Genomic DNA, 19,373 nt, shown 5'->3' with positions numbered 1-19,373 from the left:
AAGTGAAAGATAACATGTTTAATACAAAACAAACAGATCATACATGTACAAACATCTTTGATTCAAACCCACAACCACAGACAGCTCTGACCTCTGACCTCAGTGGTACATTCAGTTTTACACAAACCCACAATAACAGTTAAAATCCACTATTTCAAACAAGTTGAAGAAAATAGCGTAAATATCCTCTAATTTGTGTCATAAACTTATTATTCACAATTTAACATCCACATAGAGACTTTCAGTTCTTGCACAAAACATGAACTGACTTTCATTTAAATTTAGATGACTTTAAAGTGGCCGGGCGACCGACAGAGAGGACGTATACTGTTCAAAGGAAGTGAAACTGCAATGTCTTTAGCAGCACATAATGAGCACCTTCATCAGTCCAGGAAGAGGACACACAAAAAGCAGATGCTAAGGCACATACAAGGAGCATCTTTACCTTTGGCTTTACAGGTGAACACAAACAGAAGCAAGAAGATGAAACACGGCAGGTTCGTTAATCATTTGGCTTCAGTTCCAACATGGCTGTCCCACTTCTCCACAGACACATCATCATGTTCGAGTAATTACAGAACGAGACAAAACACGCTTCAGGAATTCAAACTGAAGACTAAACGGCTTTGTTCATCTTTAACTTACACGACTCCATCACAGAACATCAGGGCCAACTAGTTATTTTATTGTTGATTATTTGTTGGTCTATAAAATGTGAGAAAACGTCCTCAAATGTCTCGTTTTGTCCAGAACCCAGAGATGATCAGTTCACGGTCATCGAGCAGGAGAGAAACAAGAGAGGGTTCACATTAAGAAGCTGGAATCAGAAAAATGTGCCCTGAATTAAATTACATTAATTTCTCATTCTGATTAAAGGATTGTCAAAATAGTCAAATGGACACTAATCGATCAACTGCTGCAGCGGCTCTACAAAATGCACAGGATCTGATGTGATTGTCATTTGAGGATCAGTGTAAGGCAGCTGTATACACGGCGGCCATATTGGGATGATCTGTGAAACGCTCGCGCGCAGAGAAATCTTTCACGTCTTCAAAAGGAGAAACTCTGCAGAGCAAACAAACGCTACATGTGGGAATCACCTCCGGAAAATAAGATCAGAAGATACAGTTTCCTTTGGGCTCCACACTATTACTATTACTATTACTATTATTATTATTGTTATTAAAGCAACATCATGCAACTGTTTTACCTTGAAATAGCCGCTTCAGAATCTCATGGATTGTACACTGAACTGTAATAGGGACCATGGCGGCTCTTTCATGGCCGCGATGTGTTTAATGGCGTCAGAATAATCAGAAAAACTAGTTCCTCACGGGGAATCTTCACATGAACTCCTACAAAGACTTGTAAGCTTTGAGAACATTTTGGCCAAGTGAACATATTATGTAGAAAATTTAGGAAATAAATATGTGTGGTTAACTTTTCACATGTTGCCATAAAATGCTTGTCTGTATTTTGTAGTGTGATGCTGTAACAGTTTCTGTCTTAGTCCTAAAGTGACGTAGATTTCTACCGTAAACTAAAACACAACACGTCTTCTTTGTAGCATCCATGCTGTTTCCACATTGTGATTTAAAGCTCTTGAACACACCGATAAACGACTTCTAAACTGGGGACGTGGGACCACCTGAGGATACTTTCTACCTGATGTTTTTAAAACCCTGAAACCTGCTCAGCAGAACAGAGTATCTGATCCGTGTCGGCTGCAGGATGCTTTAAAGAGGACCAACCTGCTGTGCAACAACAGATCTTAAAACATGCATATCAGTACACTGTTTAATGTCTTCCTTCATACCAGCAGAAGGCAGAGAGGAGAGCTGAAGGCGAGCCAGACAAACCTGTGACACCACGCTACAAAGAAAGTATAAAAACTCCACCCAAACAGGACGAGCAGGACTGAGAGCTGTGTCCTTAACAAAGGTGCCGGTCTGCTTCTTACGTATTAAAAGATGCATCGGGCTGTTTTCTGCTCCTGCAAGCACAAAGGTTTTAAAAACCCGCCTCACTGTAACAGTGAAGTTAACGGTAAACGGAGATCTCAGGGGTGCCAGCAGGCTCACACACACTGGGTGAGAGGTGACGCATGCCTCCCTGCATGAACTGATTTATCTCCCAAAGTGTGAGCATGAAGGCCGTGTCCTTTCATTATTCCCCGAGGCACAGAGTAGCAAACCTTACCTTTTCTTTATTTAATAAGGCACAGAGAGAGAAAGACTTAAATATATAACTTACCGCTCTGATACAAAAAGAAATCAAGATATCTGAGGGAGTGATTTGGATTGACAGTCTAGCTGCTGTGCGTCAGTCTCCTGTCTCAGAGCGAGCCGAGGTTCTCGGCCATGTAGCAGAGGCTGTAGAAGTTGCAGCCGATGCAGCAGAGGTTGCAGAGCGAGGACAGAAGTCTGTAGAGCCACAGACGGCTGCTCAGGTGTCTGTATTTCACGTCTGTCTCACACAGCTTGGCGTAAGCTTCTCTGTTTGACGACAGCCCGATGTCCTGACCCAACCCACACGCCTGCTCGATCAGGTGCATGTCCGCCATGATCTCTGACGTCATCTGTCCGAACCACTGAGCGTTCACAGCCGCGACCGTCACCGACACGAAGAAGATGAAGATCTGGAGGAGACAGAGCATTTCTTTAACCTCTCACTCTGCTGTGTTTCAAAGCACAGTCATAATGTGGGAAAAAACAACGCACCTGGAAGGCTTCTCTGTCGTCCAGCATGTCGCTGGGATGATACACAGCGTAGATGGTGAGGTTAAAAAAGGCACAGGCTGAACCAAGGTGGAGGTAGAACGGGACAAGACGACTCTGGATGAACCCGTACGTGTGTCTGTTCAGGTGGTTGTCCATCACAAAGCCTGAGCACAAAACACAAGAGTCTCATCAGCTCTGCAGGAACCTCGTAGTCGTTATTTGTTTCCCATTAAATTAAATAAAAGAATAAATATGATAACACATCAGCAACATGAAAGAAACATGAAAAGACTCAGATGTCACAGTGCTTTCAGGCCCATGACTCTTTATTTACAGTCAAGAGTTACAAAGAAAAGCAGCAAATCCTCACATTTAAGAGGCAGAAGGAAGAAAATGTTTGATATTTTTGATTGAAAACTTTGTCACTGATCAAAAGCGAGTCAGGGTTTGGATGTAGGCGTAAAGGAGACCATGAGAAAGATAATCGATCATCCAGAGGTGCTGCGCGGAGGTCCTGCTCACACTCAGCAGTGAAAAGCATTCACAAGATCTTAGTACAAGAAGCACTTCATAAAGCCTGTCATCCAATCACTCAGAGGTGGTTTGTGACAGCACTGAGAATGTTTTAGTCATGTCTGTGTTGTGCATGAAAACCAAATAAACTCTGTGTGTGGTACCTACTTGAAATAAAGGTGACCCAGACCTGCATGCCCCAGTAGGTGGAGAGCAGCAGCAGCTGCAGCAGCTTGACTGTGAACGTGGGCTCCTGATCCGTGGACATGTTTCCTCCAGTCTGGACTCAACTGTGGTCTCCAAATCACCTGGGCACCAGAGCACCTGAGCCATAAACATATTAAACATGGCACAATGAGACACATGCAATATATGGTAAACCAGCTGGGTAAACGTGTAAGTTAGATATTCAGCCCAAGTCCCTGCATACTGAAGGTGGAGGACTGCTGATATGAAGACTGAACCCCCTGACAACCCACAGGTAAGATTTCCTTTCACCTTATCCATGTAGAAACCAGGAGGACAGAGTGTACTCACAAGGACCACAAACTTCCGCACTGTTGTCAAGGAAACTGTGTTTCTGTTGTGACCTTAATCCCCGAGTGTAGTCCCCCACCAACAAACAACTACAGGTGTGCACAACCCACTAACTTACATTGCTCAACGGCTAATTTAAGCTACCAAGACTAGCTATAGCTCCTACATTTACAAGCTAAATACAATCTGCAGAATGAATTCTTTCCGCCTCACACTGCAGATATACAGACCGCAGATACTGACATACTGAAGGGCAGCTAATCTCCAAAGTCACCTCTGGTTAGTAAACTGACGCCCGCGGTTAGAAGTAGTTGTAGCAGGTGAAACTAGTAGCTAACGTTAGCAAAAGTTAACTGTGGAACTCTAGCGTCAGGTAGCTTCACTTATGGATCTGCTACTTCTGCTGCAGTTCACTGTCCTCCAAGTCAAGTTTAAAAAAAAAAATAATATTCAGATTATTTGTGCATTGAAACAGATTTAAATGTTTAACTTCAATAGTAAAATCTCAGTTTACAGCCAACCTGTGTCGTTAGTGTCCCCGGGGAGTTAGTAACAGAAGTCTACGGGTATGACTGTAAGTTTGCGGGCTGCGGCTCCACTGCTAACATTAGCTAGCTGACTGTGTAATGCTGCATTCAAGTTCTCCCTGAATGCTCGAATTTCCTACTTAAGGAGTCGATCCTCTGACTTCAGTGTGTTTGCAAGCGAGGTAGCCTAAAGGTAAATTAGAAACATCATGGACGCAATAACAAATATGTTGATATTTTATATGATATATGTTATTGTTCAGAACTAAAATAGATTGCGCTACGTCAGTTGGCCATGTTACAAGTGACAAATGAGTCCAAATTACCAAAAACACTGATTTAATTAAGTGAGTTAATTAAAGGTTTTTGACCATCAACCCAACGTTTACTTTGATCCGGCATTTTTCAGCGTAATAAGACTTCAATTCCGCCAACTACGAAAGTTGGGAACCAACATATAACAGAACTTTACGAGTTGCTGGTACGATTTGGAGTAGGAAACTCATTTGTCCGATTATTCCGACACCACGTAAATGCAGGGTAACTACAGAAGAAGGCGGGCCCGCCAGTGTCAGGAATGTGCTTTGGAAAAATGTCCCAGCAGCTCCGACAGGAGACACAACAGGTTCCCTCAACACAGCTGGTTTTACATGGGGATTGTTAAGTCCAGTGACGAACTGTCTTTCATCTCCAAGAGAGACAAACAAAAGACACAAAGTTACAAACAATATACAGTTATTCAAATAAAGAGACATAATCCTTAAACAATTGGAATTCCAGATCTTTTCAGTGATCAGATTATTTGGCCCAGCTCAGCAATAAGAATCTTCCCTATCGGCTCCCAAACAGCTTTTTATTTAGTTCCACTTCTGGATTTTATCATTCAGACAAATTTAGCAATGTTTTGACCCAATGATTGGCCCAATGATGTGTGCACAAATATCATATTTTAATCAATATTTTTTTTTTTCAATTTTAGATTACATTTGGTAAAAATAGATAAATAAATAAAACGTAACATTTGTGTATTGATTGAAAACGTATTTGTTGCAAGAGTTAAATATGAAAGATTCTTAAATTCTTCATTTATGTCACTCTGTTGACATGTTCATTCATATTGATGCTAAAAACAAGAAGTAGGATATGTGAAGAATACCTTTCCTAGTTGTCACACAAAATAACAAAATAATAATGTTATGTCAGGAGTGTGACAGAGGCTAGTGATAGAGTATGGGCTGAGGACTACTGGTGGGCCTCAAAGGTACTGCAGGTAGGCCCCAAAAAGTCAATTACACCAACTAATTTAAAAGTTTTTTCTTTGTACAATTCAGTCTTTGCATTTTTCCACGTTCACATAGAATTTTTCAGTTGATTAAATACAATTATTTTTGGCAAATACTAACATGAGAGTTGGGTAAGTTTATGAGGCTTGCAGCCCAATTTTGAATCCAAACCACAACTCCTTATGAACACATATTTGAATTAGATTTGTAAATAAAACAACATTATTATTTGATTCCATATATGTTTGTGCTCCCAGGATGGGTGTCAGTGTGAAGGGTTAGGGTTAGTCATAGTTTCACCGGGCTTGGCTCTTAATGTTGACAGAATTTGACCCCAATTGTGAAACGTCTCACTTTGGTGTAAAGCTATACAATTAAGGTTTACTTTGAAAATTCGAATTTATCAAGCAAAAAGACACGAGCGAGATTTACACTTACGCTGTGATTCAGTCAGAGGCCAGAAGCTGCAGCTGCTAAGATAATCACGACTGAGTGTGATATTGCTTTTATACAACAGTTCTACAAGCTGCGCATGTTACAAATAAGAAGCAAACACAGTTTATTCATATTTGTTTACAATTGTTTGGCTCCAACAGAAGTTGTTCCTGCACACTTTTTGTTGGACGAGCAGAACTTTTGGGAACTGCCGGACCGGTACCAATTCCTGTATGCTGTCAGATCTCCGGGTAGTTTCCCAATTTGAGTCGAGACTCCCCCTCTTGTGACATACATGAGGTTTTCTGTGTCGCAACAGAAAACTCAGCTTTTTCAAATTACTATACGTTAGACGCCCGGCTGTGTTTAAAACCGCTTTAAGACGTTATCCAGCCCTCAGCAGGATTTTCAACATCACCCCCGCCCACTGAAACACCCTGTTGTTGTTAGTCGTCATGCGATCGATGCTGTGTGCAGACTTGCTTGGCAGACAGGTGTGTGGATCCATGCATTCACACGCACACACGCACACACACACACACACACAGATCCTCACAGAGTCCTCTTGTGTCTTTTTTGGGAAAGTCTCTTTAAATGTGAGTCTTTTGCATTTCTCAAATCAATGAACGAGTTCACCTCTTTCAGTTCACTGACACACTCCTGAACTTAAATACTTTGAATGTGTTTCAGCATGTGTGTATTTCTATACGTGTAAGGCAGCACAAGTAGTTCTGACGTTGTGTTATTTTGGTTTATGATAAATAGAAATAAATAAAAGCTTCTTTAACAAAGACAATAAGGACACTATTTCTAGTGTTTACTGTTGTTGTCATAGTGACAGAGACATCCTCCAGCTCGTCCATGGGGCCTAGAAATGATGTCCTATGTCCTAATTAATTGGATTCTTCTTTCCGATATATTTATTGTTGTCTGGATGTCGGTGACCTCATAGCTGGCTATGTAAGCCCTTAAAAGCTGCTCAATATTCCCCCAGCAGCAGCTAACAGCAGCTTGGAGCCTGCTGTAAAGAACAGGAGCATCACTGAAAACATGCTCACTTGGTCTTGTAGAAAAACATCAATGTCCACGACAAACCCCACTGAAGAACCCAAAGATGCTTCCTCTCAATGGGTTCTTGTTGCTTATCAAAACAGGAAATGGCTCAGCGCTGTTTGACCAGTGTAGCTCGAGGAGAACGCAAACACCCTCATGAAAACGATCCAAGCGATCTTAATGATGAAGGAAAATGAGTAAAAATCACATCCATGATTTATTGCAGAAAAGATTCTTTAATGAAGTCCTTCAAACCCTGCTGGTGATGTGATCTGACTTGGATACAAAAATAGCCTTCAAGCCTGTTTTGTTGTTTTTGTTGGATTTGAAATTTCACAAAAGTTCATTTTAATTTCTGTTCATGACACTAATTTGTAGGGCTGCAAAATGATATCAGCAGAAGCTTTTTACATCAAATTAAAATGTGCCGTATTGTCGTTGCTGCAGTGATACACTGACCGTCACATCATCTGGATTTGAATCATTCTGTTGGTGAAAATAAAGCTGAAGCAAACATGATCATTCCAACTACCAGTAAATCAGATCATATCTCAGTGGTTATATCTAGCAAAAGAATGTAATATTGTTTCCATGTCGTGCAGCCCTACTCATTAGATAGCCATGTGTTTAAAGTGTGTGGCACTGTAGGTAAGGCTGGTCTGTAAACACAACGTTTGCAGAGGAACATAAGAAGGTATTTGATGAACACCAGATAAGGTAGTTAAACAATAAAACATGAGTGGAGCTTGTACCAGAGCATATTGCACCAGAGGTTTTGGAGTCAAGCAGCACGTGGATGTTAGAATAAGCTCATTACAGACAAAAAGAGAACATACATTCATGACTTCAAAGTACCACATTAATGTGCTTCACATGGATATCTCTTAAGACAGTGTGGTTGGTTGATCTTCTAGCTTGTATTAGCGTTTGCAATTCTTCATTTCACCTTAAAAAAACTCTCTGTGTAAAACAGTTTTTTGTTTCTCCTGAAACATCCAGAAACCGGAGGTGGTCGCGGCTGCAGACGGAGTGATGAGGGGTCAGTGTCGTGCAGATTTACAGATTTTGTCATACACCTCGGGGAAGGCGTCCTTACAGCCGAGCTCCTCCCTCAGCCGGTGATACAGCTGTCCATCAAACATCTCCCAGAACTCTGCCCGGTCCATGTACACGTCTGCATACAGCATTTGGAACCTGCAGCAGGCACATGTGTCACAACAACGCCTTTATGTTCTATATGTTCCAGCTTCAGCATAAATGTGTTTGTCGCTTTATTCAATCCTATGAATTCTCCGATCACATTTACTTGAGTACTCTGAACACGTTCATTACAGATGCTAATGACCACGTACGACTTGAGACCTACCCATGCACGTCTCTGACAAACTTCTCCAGCTGCCGCGTCGATGCTTTAGCTTCAAAGTGTTTGACTTTTGGCTCTCCGTAAGCCCCGATGTCCACATACAGCTCCTCCTCCTGACCTTTAGGGTGGACCATCCCTCTGCCGGGGGAGAGCAGGAACGGACACAGCCACAGAGGGTAAACCTGAAATAGCACAAGAAGACATTATGAATTCATACTTTAAAAAGAAGCCAGCTTTTAGCAGCCACATTCACATGAGTCTCACATTAATGTCCTGGTGGAAGCGAGTGATGGCAGCCTGCAGATGCTTCATGGGTACCAGCATGTCCTGGACCACGTGATGCTGCTCATAGAGCCGTCGGATGGTCTCCCCCTGAGTCAGCTTTAACAGGGAGATCTTAGGAGGAACCATCCAACCAAACAGCCAACGGAACACCGGGTTGTTACCGAAGGGGATGATATCCTGGAGGAAGGACACAGACGTACAGGAACATGTTAGAAGACGATGCCAGATATTTATTTGATAATCGTGTAATTTATTAAGCAAAGCGGAAAAGAAGCATTTTAGGGGGCTGCAGCCGATCCCAGCTGTCGTTGGTCGAGTTACACCTGGACAGGCTGCTTGTCAGGGGTTGGGGTAGATGGCAGTTCAGTGTGTAGGGACCGGAGGAACCAGAGGGTGGCCGCACCAAGTCCCGGTGCGGCTGGTAGTTGGAGCGTCCCCAGTTCCTACTCCAGGGCTCCGTCGAGGTGTCCTTGAGCAAGGCACCGAATCCCCACTGCTTGGGGCACAAGTCCATGTGCAGCCCCCTCACTCTGACATCTCTTCATTAGTGCATGTCCATGGGACGTGTTTGTTTGTGCATGTGTTTGCATATGTGCATTTTTCGGGTCTTTGTGTGTGTGTAGCATGTTTTGTTTCCCCTCAGGGATTAATAAAAGTATCCCTTCTACCTGTCAATCACAGGGCTGGCACACAGAGACAGACAACCTTTCACGCTCACACTCACACTCACACCTATGGACAACTTTAGGGTCACGAGTGAACCTAACGAACATGTCTTTGGACTGTGTGAGGAAGCCGGAGTTCCTGGAGGGAACCCACACATGCACAGGGAGAACATGCAGACTCCACACAGAAAGGCCCACTACGTCTGAACCGGGACTCGAACCAGGAACCTTCTAGCTGTGAGGTGACAGCACTAACCACTGCACCACCGTGCAGCCCAGGATCCAAAATGAATATTACAAATGCTGGGGAGCTTATAAATTGAACTGAGATATATCCCCCTCCTCAAATAATGTTGGTACAGTCCCTTTAAATTGAATCAGACAATCACATGAACTTCTAACATGAAACTTTCTGGATCATTTTGTGGATTTTAGTGTTTAACTTTCTCTGTGATGGTAGAAACGCTTCTTTGAGTTTTCTGGATTTTAGACTCTATTATTCCACCAGAGGGCAGCCGTGACCCTCCGGCTCACATCACAGCATCAAACACATCGGCGATGACTCTCCTCTCTGCCCGTCTATAAAACAAAACCCCTCAAAAAGCAGAGAGCACCAGGAGCCCAGAGCAGCTCCTGCAGACATCTGTCAAACTAATACCATGCATAATTCATCACACCATTTACTACTGCAGGAGACAGAGGAGGCCAGGCTTTTCTCACTAATGGCTAATGGTTAGTGTGTGTGTGCGTGTGTGAGTGTGTGTGTGTGTGTGTGCGTGTGTGTGTGTGTGTGTGTGGGTGTGCGTGTGCGTGTGCGTGTGTGTGTGTGTGTGTGTGCGTGTGTGTGTGTATGTGTGTGCGCATGTGTGTGTGTGTGTGTGAGTACAAAAAGGACTAGAGTGCTAATAAAGAGGCAGGAGTGAGGAGTTGATAAGATGATGACAAGCTAAAATCTGGCGAATAAATGCAGCCTCTTAATCTTGAAGTGTGTGTGTGTGCGTGTGTGTGTGTGTGTGTGTGTGTGTGCGCTCACGCTTACCTGAAGTTCCCAGAAGATGCTGCGCGTGTGTCTGTGATAGTACTGTCTCAGGGGGATGTATTCCACTCCACTGTAGTCAAGTTTCAGGTAGCCCTCCACGTGTTTGAAGAACCAGGGTTTGAAATGGAGGCCGATTCTGTTTATCTGATATCAAGAGGGATATTAATGAGACAAATGTAAAACAGAGACAGGTAAACAAAACAGAGCAAAATGGCGGCGGCCGATGCAACACCATCGCGTCCTGAAACTTGTAAAGTGTGGGAGCATTTCAGGCTCAACGCTGCAGAGAGAAGGATCGCCCGCAGGATCTGTGAGGAGGACGTCGGAGCACGTCGGTGATGAGCGAGCATCTGAAGAGAAGCCACGTCAGACTTGTGAATGATGCAGACTCACCCAGACAAGATTATTAGCATCTCAGCTAGCTAACGTTAGCTAACTATAGAACGGAGTTGTATTGGCTTCTCACATCAATGTCACATTCACATTTATAGTCCCTCACTTTAAAACCTTTCTGCCAGAACAAACATTTTCTCTCCTTCTCATCTCGTGTTCTTCCTCCTTTTATTTCTCTTCTATATCAGTCAGAGTCAAATCAGCAGCAAAGTCTATTAAAGAGATATATTAGAATGAAGAACTCATATTTATTGTCTTTATTGTTCGTTAGCACACGCTTAAAAGAACCTCTAACTACACTTAAAGCTGAGAGCTAAGACATTAAGTCATTGTGCAATCATTATCTGTTAATTGTTTCAAAAATCGATATTAATATAGCTGTTATTTGTTATTTCCAGCCCTAGTGAAAAGAGGAGGCCCTCACGTTTTGTTTCACACAGTTTTTAGATTTCCATCTTATGTTGGTAAAGCAGTGACAGAGATTTTCAGGGCTGGTTTTGTTGTTCGGTTTGATCAACAGGGAGAGTTGTGTGTCATCGACATACGGATGGATTTGTATGTTTAGGTTTCGTAATCCAGAGGGAACATGCAAAGGAAGAAAAGGATGGGGCCTAAAACTGAGCCCTGAGGGCTCCCATAATCAGTTGGGCCTGGGGATGGCACAGGATTACCTTTGCCAACCGAACAGTCTCTACCTTTAAAAAATGAGGTGAAGCACCTGAGGGTAGAGGTAGGCAGGTTAAGAGAGATAAAAACAGAAGTCACCTTATCAGGCTCTGCGTGGTCCGTCATGGTTCCCGTCATGATGACGGCAGAGTCCAGACTGTACTGTAGTCCCTCTACAAACGTGTTCTGCTTGTTCTCTGAAGCTTCAGCGAAGCGCTTACAGATGTTCTCCAGACCTCGGACCGGCTCATAGCTCAGCTTCACCCAGGACTTAGCAGGGACTATTTTAATCTCGGCTGCTACCAGGAACCCCAGAGTCCCACAGGACCACGGGACGGCGTGGAACAGGTCCGAGTTCTCCTCCTATGTGACAGAAAAATAAATCTTCTATGTGAGCAAATGAAACAGATGTGTGGCTCGTTATGGCTGGTTGACTTTGGCCTCTGCCTTCTGGGTTTATAGTGTTATGTGTATATTTGTTTGCTGTTGCTGTTGCATGTTATTATTACAAACTACACAGCGACTCTTGGGCCTGTAACACACGTTCAATCAGGTGTGGTGTTGTTGGAGTGTAGGAAAGCCTTCTGGTCTAAAGCAAAGATTAACCCTGGGGAGACACATGACACACAGTGAACACTGACCTCAGTGCAGCGCACCAGGCTGCCATCAGCGAGAACCAGTTCATACGCCACACAGATGTGCTGAAACAGCCCGTAGATATGGGAGGAAGACTCGATGCCTGTTCCCATCACCAAACCACCTGAGAGGGGACACAAGGAAACATTTATTAGGGATTTTATATCTCCCCAGCTGAGACCAGCAGCAGCAGCATGTGTGTGTGTGGACATCAGGATAAATGAATGTACCGCAGCCTGATGGGAAAACATTAGATTGTTGATGTGCAGTTTATGGCATCAGGAAATCCATTATGAAACCCGATCCAGGGGAGCTTCCAGCTCTGCAGCCATTTCCTCCCAGTTTCATCTCCTGAGCTACAACATCAGTCGTCTAACTCGATTAGAGACGTCGCTGCGGCTCTGAACAGGATGCAGTGACTGATGGAGGATCGACAGCAGTGAACACTGAGCTGTGAGAGACTCAGATGATGCCACTCTACATTATTACCCCCCAGAAATATCCCACAATAACACAGAGAACCTACCCACAGTGAGGTCATCCAGCTCGGGAAGCACTGGCAGGGTCCAGCCAATAGAGTTTAGGAGAGCGGTCACCTGACCCATGTTGGCCAGAGGCTCAACTCTCACCACCTTAGAAACAAAAATCACTGTTAGTAGTCATCAGCTATCAGACTCATGATGCAGTCCTAAGCTTCATCCAAAAGGCAGCTGGACTTGGTTGAAGATCTTGAGGACGTTTGACGTCTCATCCGAAAGGTTTCTTCAGAACTGAAGTCTTGAAAAGATCGATGACTACAGATACAACTTCAACAAGAAGTGAAAATTCAGAGAAAAAGAAACAAACTCGACGCTCAGATGAAGGCAAACAGTCTAAAAAGGAAAGCGACCGTCAGCCAGTCAATCTAAAGAGTTTCCAGATCTCAGCAGGTACTTTGGACAGTATAATGTTGTAAAAGTTGTAATCTCGAAGATCTCAGTTTCGTTCTCTTTGGCGGCTCCTTTGGCGATGAAGGGTAACTGCGGGAGGACACTTCCTGATTTAAGCAGACATCCACGGTTGGCTCCGGTTGTAACGCTTGATTTTCCTGTAACTCTTTTTAGACTGTTTGCTTCATCTGAGCGTCGAGTTTGTTTCTTCTTCTTTGGATTTTCACTTCTTGTTGAAGTTGTATCTGTAGTCATCCATCTTTTCTTTGTTTTCAGCCATAGTAGATTACTGTTTACTCGCAACACTTGCAGAGAGCGGATTACTTTAACTTTGAAACTCATATCACCTAAAACACCTGAAACATAAATATAAAAAATTCTCTGTTTATAGTGTACATGATATTCATATATGTTTCACTTGTGCGTCTTCATAATAGTTGTGTCTATTCTTATCCTATATTCGTTCAGCTCTGTTGTAAGTCTGTCTCTGCACATAGAGAACAAGGATACAGAGTCCTGATCTGTGAACACATACGAGGCCTTTTTCTAATTCTGTTCATGATCAGACTAAATGATGAACATGATGTAACATGTCTCGGCATGCCAGCAGCTCTGTGAGGCTTTACTTAGCATGTTGATGTTAGCATTTAGCCCAGGGCCCCACTAAGACTGACAAATATCACGTTCATCATTTTAGTTCAGGAAGTTAGCATTCTAACGTGTGTATTAACACTTAGTCGAAGCTGTACTTTGTAATAATGTTAAAGTCATCTGTGAGTCGAGGGATGTCACCACCTTGTGGATGCTGGGATATCTGACGGAGGAAAGGTCGCCATGGAGACAAACGGAAAAGAAAACTGCTGTCCTTCAGGTTACATTCACAGCCGTGATACACTGTTAGTGTTGATTAAATGGAAACGCACACGTTCACAACAATGGCTGCATTCCCTTTAGGTTGAGCAGTGCAGGACTTTAAAGCCTGGCCCACACTAAAAGATTTTATCTTCACAGATGTGTAAAATGTGAGAGCCACACATGACGACAGATGACGGGACACCCCTCAACACAACAGGATATCAGATCGTAAATATTGAACATGTTTAATATTTACGATTTGAAATTGATGCGGCCACGACGTTCTTCCGAGCAGATCGGGGGAAGTAAAATGTGTGTAGTCCTCCTACCTGCCTCTGTGTGTCCACCTCCAGGATGTCCATCATGTTGATCATGATGTTTTTGTGGGTCTTCTTGTATTTTCCGACTCTGAGGGACACGGTGAGCCAGCCGGGTCGACCCGTACACATGTGGGTCTTACTGCCGTCCTTCCTCCACTCACGCACCTGGAACGTGTCAGAATGCAGGTACACTGAAGCATCTCTCATCTGACAGATGATCTCTGTCATGCTTTTTTGGTATTAAAGATTTTCTTGTTTTAAGGTATATGAGCTCGTTTGAACTCACAGCACATTTTGGGAAAGCTGTGAGGATTAAATGAAAGATTGTTTATCTGTATTCAATCATTGATGTGCCATCACGCTGGTGGCTGGGGAAACCTCAAACAGGAAGTTGACCCTCAGAGAATAAGATGAGGAAAGTGACAGAAGCTTCCAGAAGATTTCAAATCTTTGTTCAGCTCACACAGTGGTTCCCAAAGTGGGGGTCGTGAGACACCAAGGGGGGGTTGCAAGACACCTTCCAAAAATGTTGAATGATTTAAAATTGCAAATTATATCCATTATTATAAAAACATAAAAATAGTGGTAATCAGTTTTCTGCTTTTTCATGTAACCCCATGACCCCGAGGTGATAAGCTAAAGCATTAGTTATACCCGGTCCATTTACGGCAGCACAGGAAACACAGCGACGTGTGACCGTTGGCCAATTTTCTGTAAACCAGCTAAATGAACAACAATCAATCAGTAAAGTTATTGTTATTTATAAATTAAGTATCGTAGGCTTTAAGCCAGAGTGAAACGCTGATACCAACCAAAGACAAAGCGGAGAGGCGAGCTGAGAGGTTCAACTTACCTATGTGAAAAGACTTTCTTAACACTGACTTAAAAAATAAATTCAAATCGCGACTAAACGTGGAGGATGATCTCCGAGTGTCCGTCTCCAAAATCACACCCTGAATGGACTTGCTGTGCTCCATCCATAGAGCCCACCAACCAGTAGGTGAGTTTCATGTTGACATGAAAGTAATGTGTTAAAATTCCTAAAATGTAAGGTTACAATAATGTCTGCCTGCTGCTTGTTACGCAGACATAGGCCAATAAGTCCCTGTATGCAGGTGTGCGCAACGTTATATGCTTTCACCCCCTCCAGGGACAGCGGGGGTCACGGACTGAAAAGTCTGGGAACTCCTGAGGTAACACAAACAGGTTTACCACGCCTCTTACCTTCTCAAATACACAGTTATATAATCAGCTTTCTATAACTGAATCACGTGTTCGGCTAAATTAATATTAATTCACACAAGTCAGAAATGAGTATTTAAAGTACCCTAAGGGAGACTGGTTCATGTTTTACCAGTGGGTGCTATCAAGTGAATGTGGAGTTTAACCAGCAGGTAAACAAGTGAACAGATAACAGACCATCACAGAGAGCCACTGAGATTTTCAATACCCACAATTCCTTGCAAAACACATGCAGTCGGTCCATCCTGATTCTTTTGTCAAGTAAACTTAAAGATGGTACCCAACCTTTGAGTCACAGGTAAACTGAAGTGTGTATTCCTTTATGTAATGTATGCTTTTATTTTGAAAGTCACTGTTTACACACATCTCTATAATAATCTTTGAACACTACATTATTCACAAGTGTTAAACACACACACCTGTGCACGCAGACACTGGTGTTGTCAGTTGTTAAGGTAACTCACCTGTCGCTGGATGTCGCGCACGCGCTGGTCGTGCAGTCTGGGCGCAGAGCACATCTTGAAGATGATCCACGCGCGCACATAATAATAAACATCGAATATAACGGAGAGAGGCAGCAGGAAGAGACACACGAAGATCCATCTCTGATGGACGATCACATAATCTAAACCTTTGACTCTGATCCACAGCAGGAACAGGACGAGCACACCGGCCAGGTACACCAGTGGGTCCATGGTGTCCGAGTCTGCAGCTCTCTAACACAGATCTCAGTCAGCCCTAAAATGACCGCGGGGCGTTCATGTGGCTGAACTATCGATTATCTTTACCCCCGATCACCCCTTTATGCGATAGGCGGCCGGCCCCTCCCCTCCTCCGCACTGATTGGTTTTCACAGTGAAGAGGCGGGGTTGGACGACGAAGCAGCACTCTGATTGGTCAAACAGGAGACTGAAGGCAATAGTAAAGCTGTACTCTTTCTGAACTTGAACCAATCGTGATGCAGAGAGGCAGTCACACCATCCAGCCTGTCCTCTCGGGTCAGTTACAAACTGGACCCAGACCAAAAACTGAGACCAGCTGAGGAAGACAGAGCTGATCTTCATGCTCAGAGTGTGTGATCACAGATCAAGTGGCCACTGAACATGCACCACTTAACTTTGTCCTGTTTTTTATATATAGATAAAAATATAAAACCCGTTTATACCTGTAATTATAACCTCCTTTTTATACATGTGCAAATGTCACAGTATTAACCTGTGTTGCTCCCTGCTTATTAACTGTTTATCCATCATGTTATAAACATGTTTATATTCATATTCACATGGATACCTGCACAATCTACTGTGATCATGAACAGAGACTGCATCACTAAACATCAGAGTAATATTATCATATTTCTATTTTTAGCCGCAGCTCTACTTTGTCTGAGAATCACACTCAATGTTGTTTGACTCACAGAATGTTTCCTTATAACTGATATGATGATCTGTCAGAGCAGTTGGAGGGAGCCTGTTTAATAACTAATTGCTTCACTATAATCTTTGTACACTATAACTTACAAAAGAACTGTTACATTTAGTGCAATATTACAGGCAAATATGGAACTGATCTGACCCATTATTATTTATACACGTGTCCCTGATCTGTTTTTGTCAATATTGTCAATAATATATTACAAGAATTATACACTGCTCAAAAAGATTAAGGGAACACTTAATCGTCACAGTATAACACCAAGTCAGTCAAACTTCAGGGATATCAATCTGTCCATCTAGGAAGCACGAGTGATTGTGAATCAATTTCACCTGCTGTGGTGCAAATGAAAGAGACAACAGGTGCAATGGAGAGGCAAAAGCAAGACAACCCCCAAAAAGAGAATGGTTTAACATGTGGTGGCCACAGACAGCTGCTCTCTGATACTGACTGACTGATTCTTCTTTAGTTTGGTGTTCTGCTCGTGTCCTTGTCACTACCGGTAGCATGAGGCAGTACCTGCAGCCCAATCAGGTTGCACAGGTAGTCCAGCTCCTCCTGGATGTCACATCCATACATGTGTGTCTCCCAGCACAGTCTCAAGAGCATGGAGGAGGTACCAGGAGACCGGTTGTTACACGAGGAGAGCTGGACAGGGCCGTAGCAGGGCATCAACCCAGCAGCAGGACCGATATTTGCTACTTTGTGCGAGGAGGAACAGGAGGGGCACTGCCAGAGCCCTACAACATGACCTCCAGCAGGCGACTGGCCTGCATGTTTCTGACCACACTGTCAGAAACAGACTCCATGAGGGTGGCAAGAGGGCCCGACATCCTAATGGGACCTGTGCTCACAGCCCAGCACCATGCAGCTCCATTAGCCTTCGCCAGAGAAGACCAGAATTGGCAGGTCCACCATTGGCGCCCCGTTCTCTTCACAGATGAGAGCAGGTTCACACTGAGCACATGTGACAGACGTGAAAGAGTCTGGAGATGCCGTGGTCAACGTTATGCTGCCTGTAACATCATCCAGCATGACCGGTTTGGCGGTGGGTCAGTGATGGTCTGGGGAGGCATTTCCTTGGAGGGCCGCATAGATCTCCATGTCATAGCCAATGGTACCCTGCCTGCTGTTAGGTACCGGGACGACATCCTCCAAGCAATTGTTAGACCTCATGGTGGTGCAGTGGGCCCTGGGTTCCTCCTGGTGCAGGACAATGCCCGGCCTCATGTGGCCAGAGTGTGTAGGCAGTTCCTGGATGACGAAGGCATTGATGCCATTGACTGGCCCTCTCGTTCCCCTGACCTAAGTCCAACTGAGCACCTATGGGACATCATGTATCAGTGCATCAGACACCGCCAAGTACCGCCACAGACTGTCCAGGAGCTCACTGATGCCCTGATCCAGGTCTGGGAGGAGATCCCCCAGGACACCATCCGCCGACTCATCAGGAGCATGCCCAGACGTTGTCGGGAGTGTTTTTTACTCTGATTTTGGGTGTGACTTTGAATCCAACCCTCGATGGGCTGATGATTTTGGTTTCCATCGACCGTTGTTACATCATTTTGTTCTCAACAAATTACACAATGTACATCAGTAAAGATTTTCAACCTGAATTATACGTTCATCGAGATCTGATGTTTGATTTAAGTGTTCCCTTAATATTTTTGAGCAGTGTGTATTACACAACCAACAACTAACAACAACAACCAACACCAACAATGACCACAACAACCAACGACAACAGCCAACACCAACAACAACCAACGACACCAACAACCAACAAAACAAGCAACAACACCAACACCAACAACCACCAACAACAACCAACAACAACAACCAACAACCAACAAAACAAGCAACAACACCAACAACCACCAACAACAACCAACAAAACAAGCAACAACACCAACAACCGACAAAACAAGCAACAACAACAACAACAACCAACACCAACAATGACCACAACAACCAACGACAACAGCCAACACCAACAACAACCAACGACACCAACAACCAACAACCAACAACCAACAAAACAAGCAACAACACCAACACCAACAACCACCAACAACAACCAACAACAACAACCAACAACCAACAAAACAAGCAACAACACCAACAACCACCAACAACAACCAACAACCAACAAAACAAGCAACAACACCAACAACCGACAAAACAAGCAACAACAAAACAATCAACAACACCAACAACTGACAAAACAAGCAACAACAAGCAACAACAACCAACAACAACAACAACGACAAACAAAACAAGCAACAACACCAACAACTGACAAAACAAGCAACAATACCAACAACAGACAAAACAAGCAACAACAACAACAACAACCACCAACAACAACCAACAACAACCAACAACAACAACCAACAAAACAAGCAACAACACCAACAACCGACAAAACAAGCAACAACACCAACAACCGACAAACCAAGCAACAACAACAACAAACAA

At 43.6% G+C, this 19,373-nt stretch overlaps 2 protein-coding genes across 2 annotated transcripts; both read right to left on the bottom strand.

Moving 5' to 3' along the window:
• Nucleotides 1-37: 37 nt before the first annotated feature.
• Nucleotides 38-4,377, bottom strand: LOC138607444 (transmembrane protein 205). The gene is made up of 4 exons (XM_069680048.1): nucleotides 4,292-4,377; nucleotides 3,402-3,557; nucleotides 2,721-2,884; nucleotides 38-2,638 (listed from the first exon to the last, which is right to left on the bottom strand). The coding sequence occupies exons 2-4, from the start codon at nucleotides 3,499-3,501 to the stop codon at nucleotides 2,336-2,338; spliced, it is 567 nt and encodes a 188-aa protein (XP_069536149.1). The 5' UTR covers nucleotides 3,502-3,557; nucleotides 4,292-4,377; the 3' UTR covers nucleotides 38-2,335.
• Nucleotides 4,378-7,321: 2,944 nt separating this feature from the next.
• Nucleotides 7,322-16,156, bottom strand: dhcr24 (24-dehydrocholesterol reductase). The gene is made up of 9 exons (XM_069680269.1): nucleotides 15,926-16,156; nucleotides 14,229-14,384; nucleotides 12,642-12,747; nucleotides 12,121-12,239; nucleotides 11,579-11,842; nucleotides 10,421-10,564; nucleotides 8,696-8,893; nucleotides 8,435-8,613; nucleotides 7,322-8,262 (listed from the first exon to the last, which is right to left on the bottom strand). The coding sequence occupies exons 1-9, from the start codon at nucleotides 16,154-16,156 to the stop codon at nucleotides 8,109-8,111; spliced, it is 1,551 nt and encodes a 516-aa protein (XP_069536370.1). The 3' UTR covers nucleotides 7,322-8,108.
• Between the last annotated feature and the right edge of the window lie 3,217 nt (nucleotides 16,157-19,373).

This window comes from Semicossyphus pulcher, unplaced genomic scaffold, assembly GCF_022749685.1.
Source record: "Semicossyphus pulcher isolate SPU_LCO1_2020_fin unplaced genomic scaffold, fSemPul1.0.p SCAF_4, whole genome shotgun sequence".
Classification (NCBI taxonomy): domain Eukaryota; kingdom Metazoa; phylum Chordata; class Actinopteri; order Labriformes; family Labridae; genus Semicossyphus; species Semicossyphus pulcher.
Note: the sequence above shows the minus strand (reverse complement) of the source record. Positions and strands in the feature narration are given on the sequence as shown.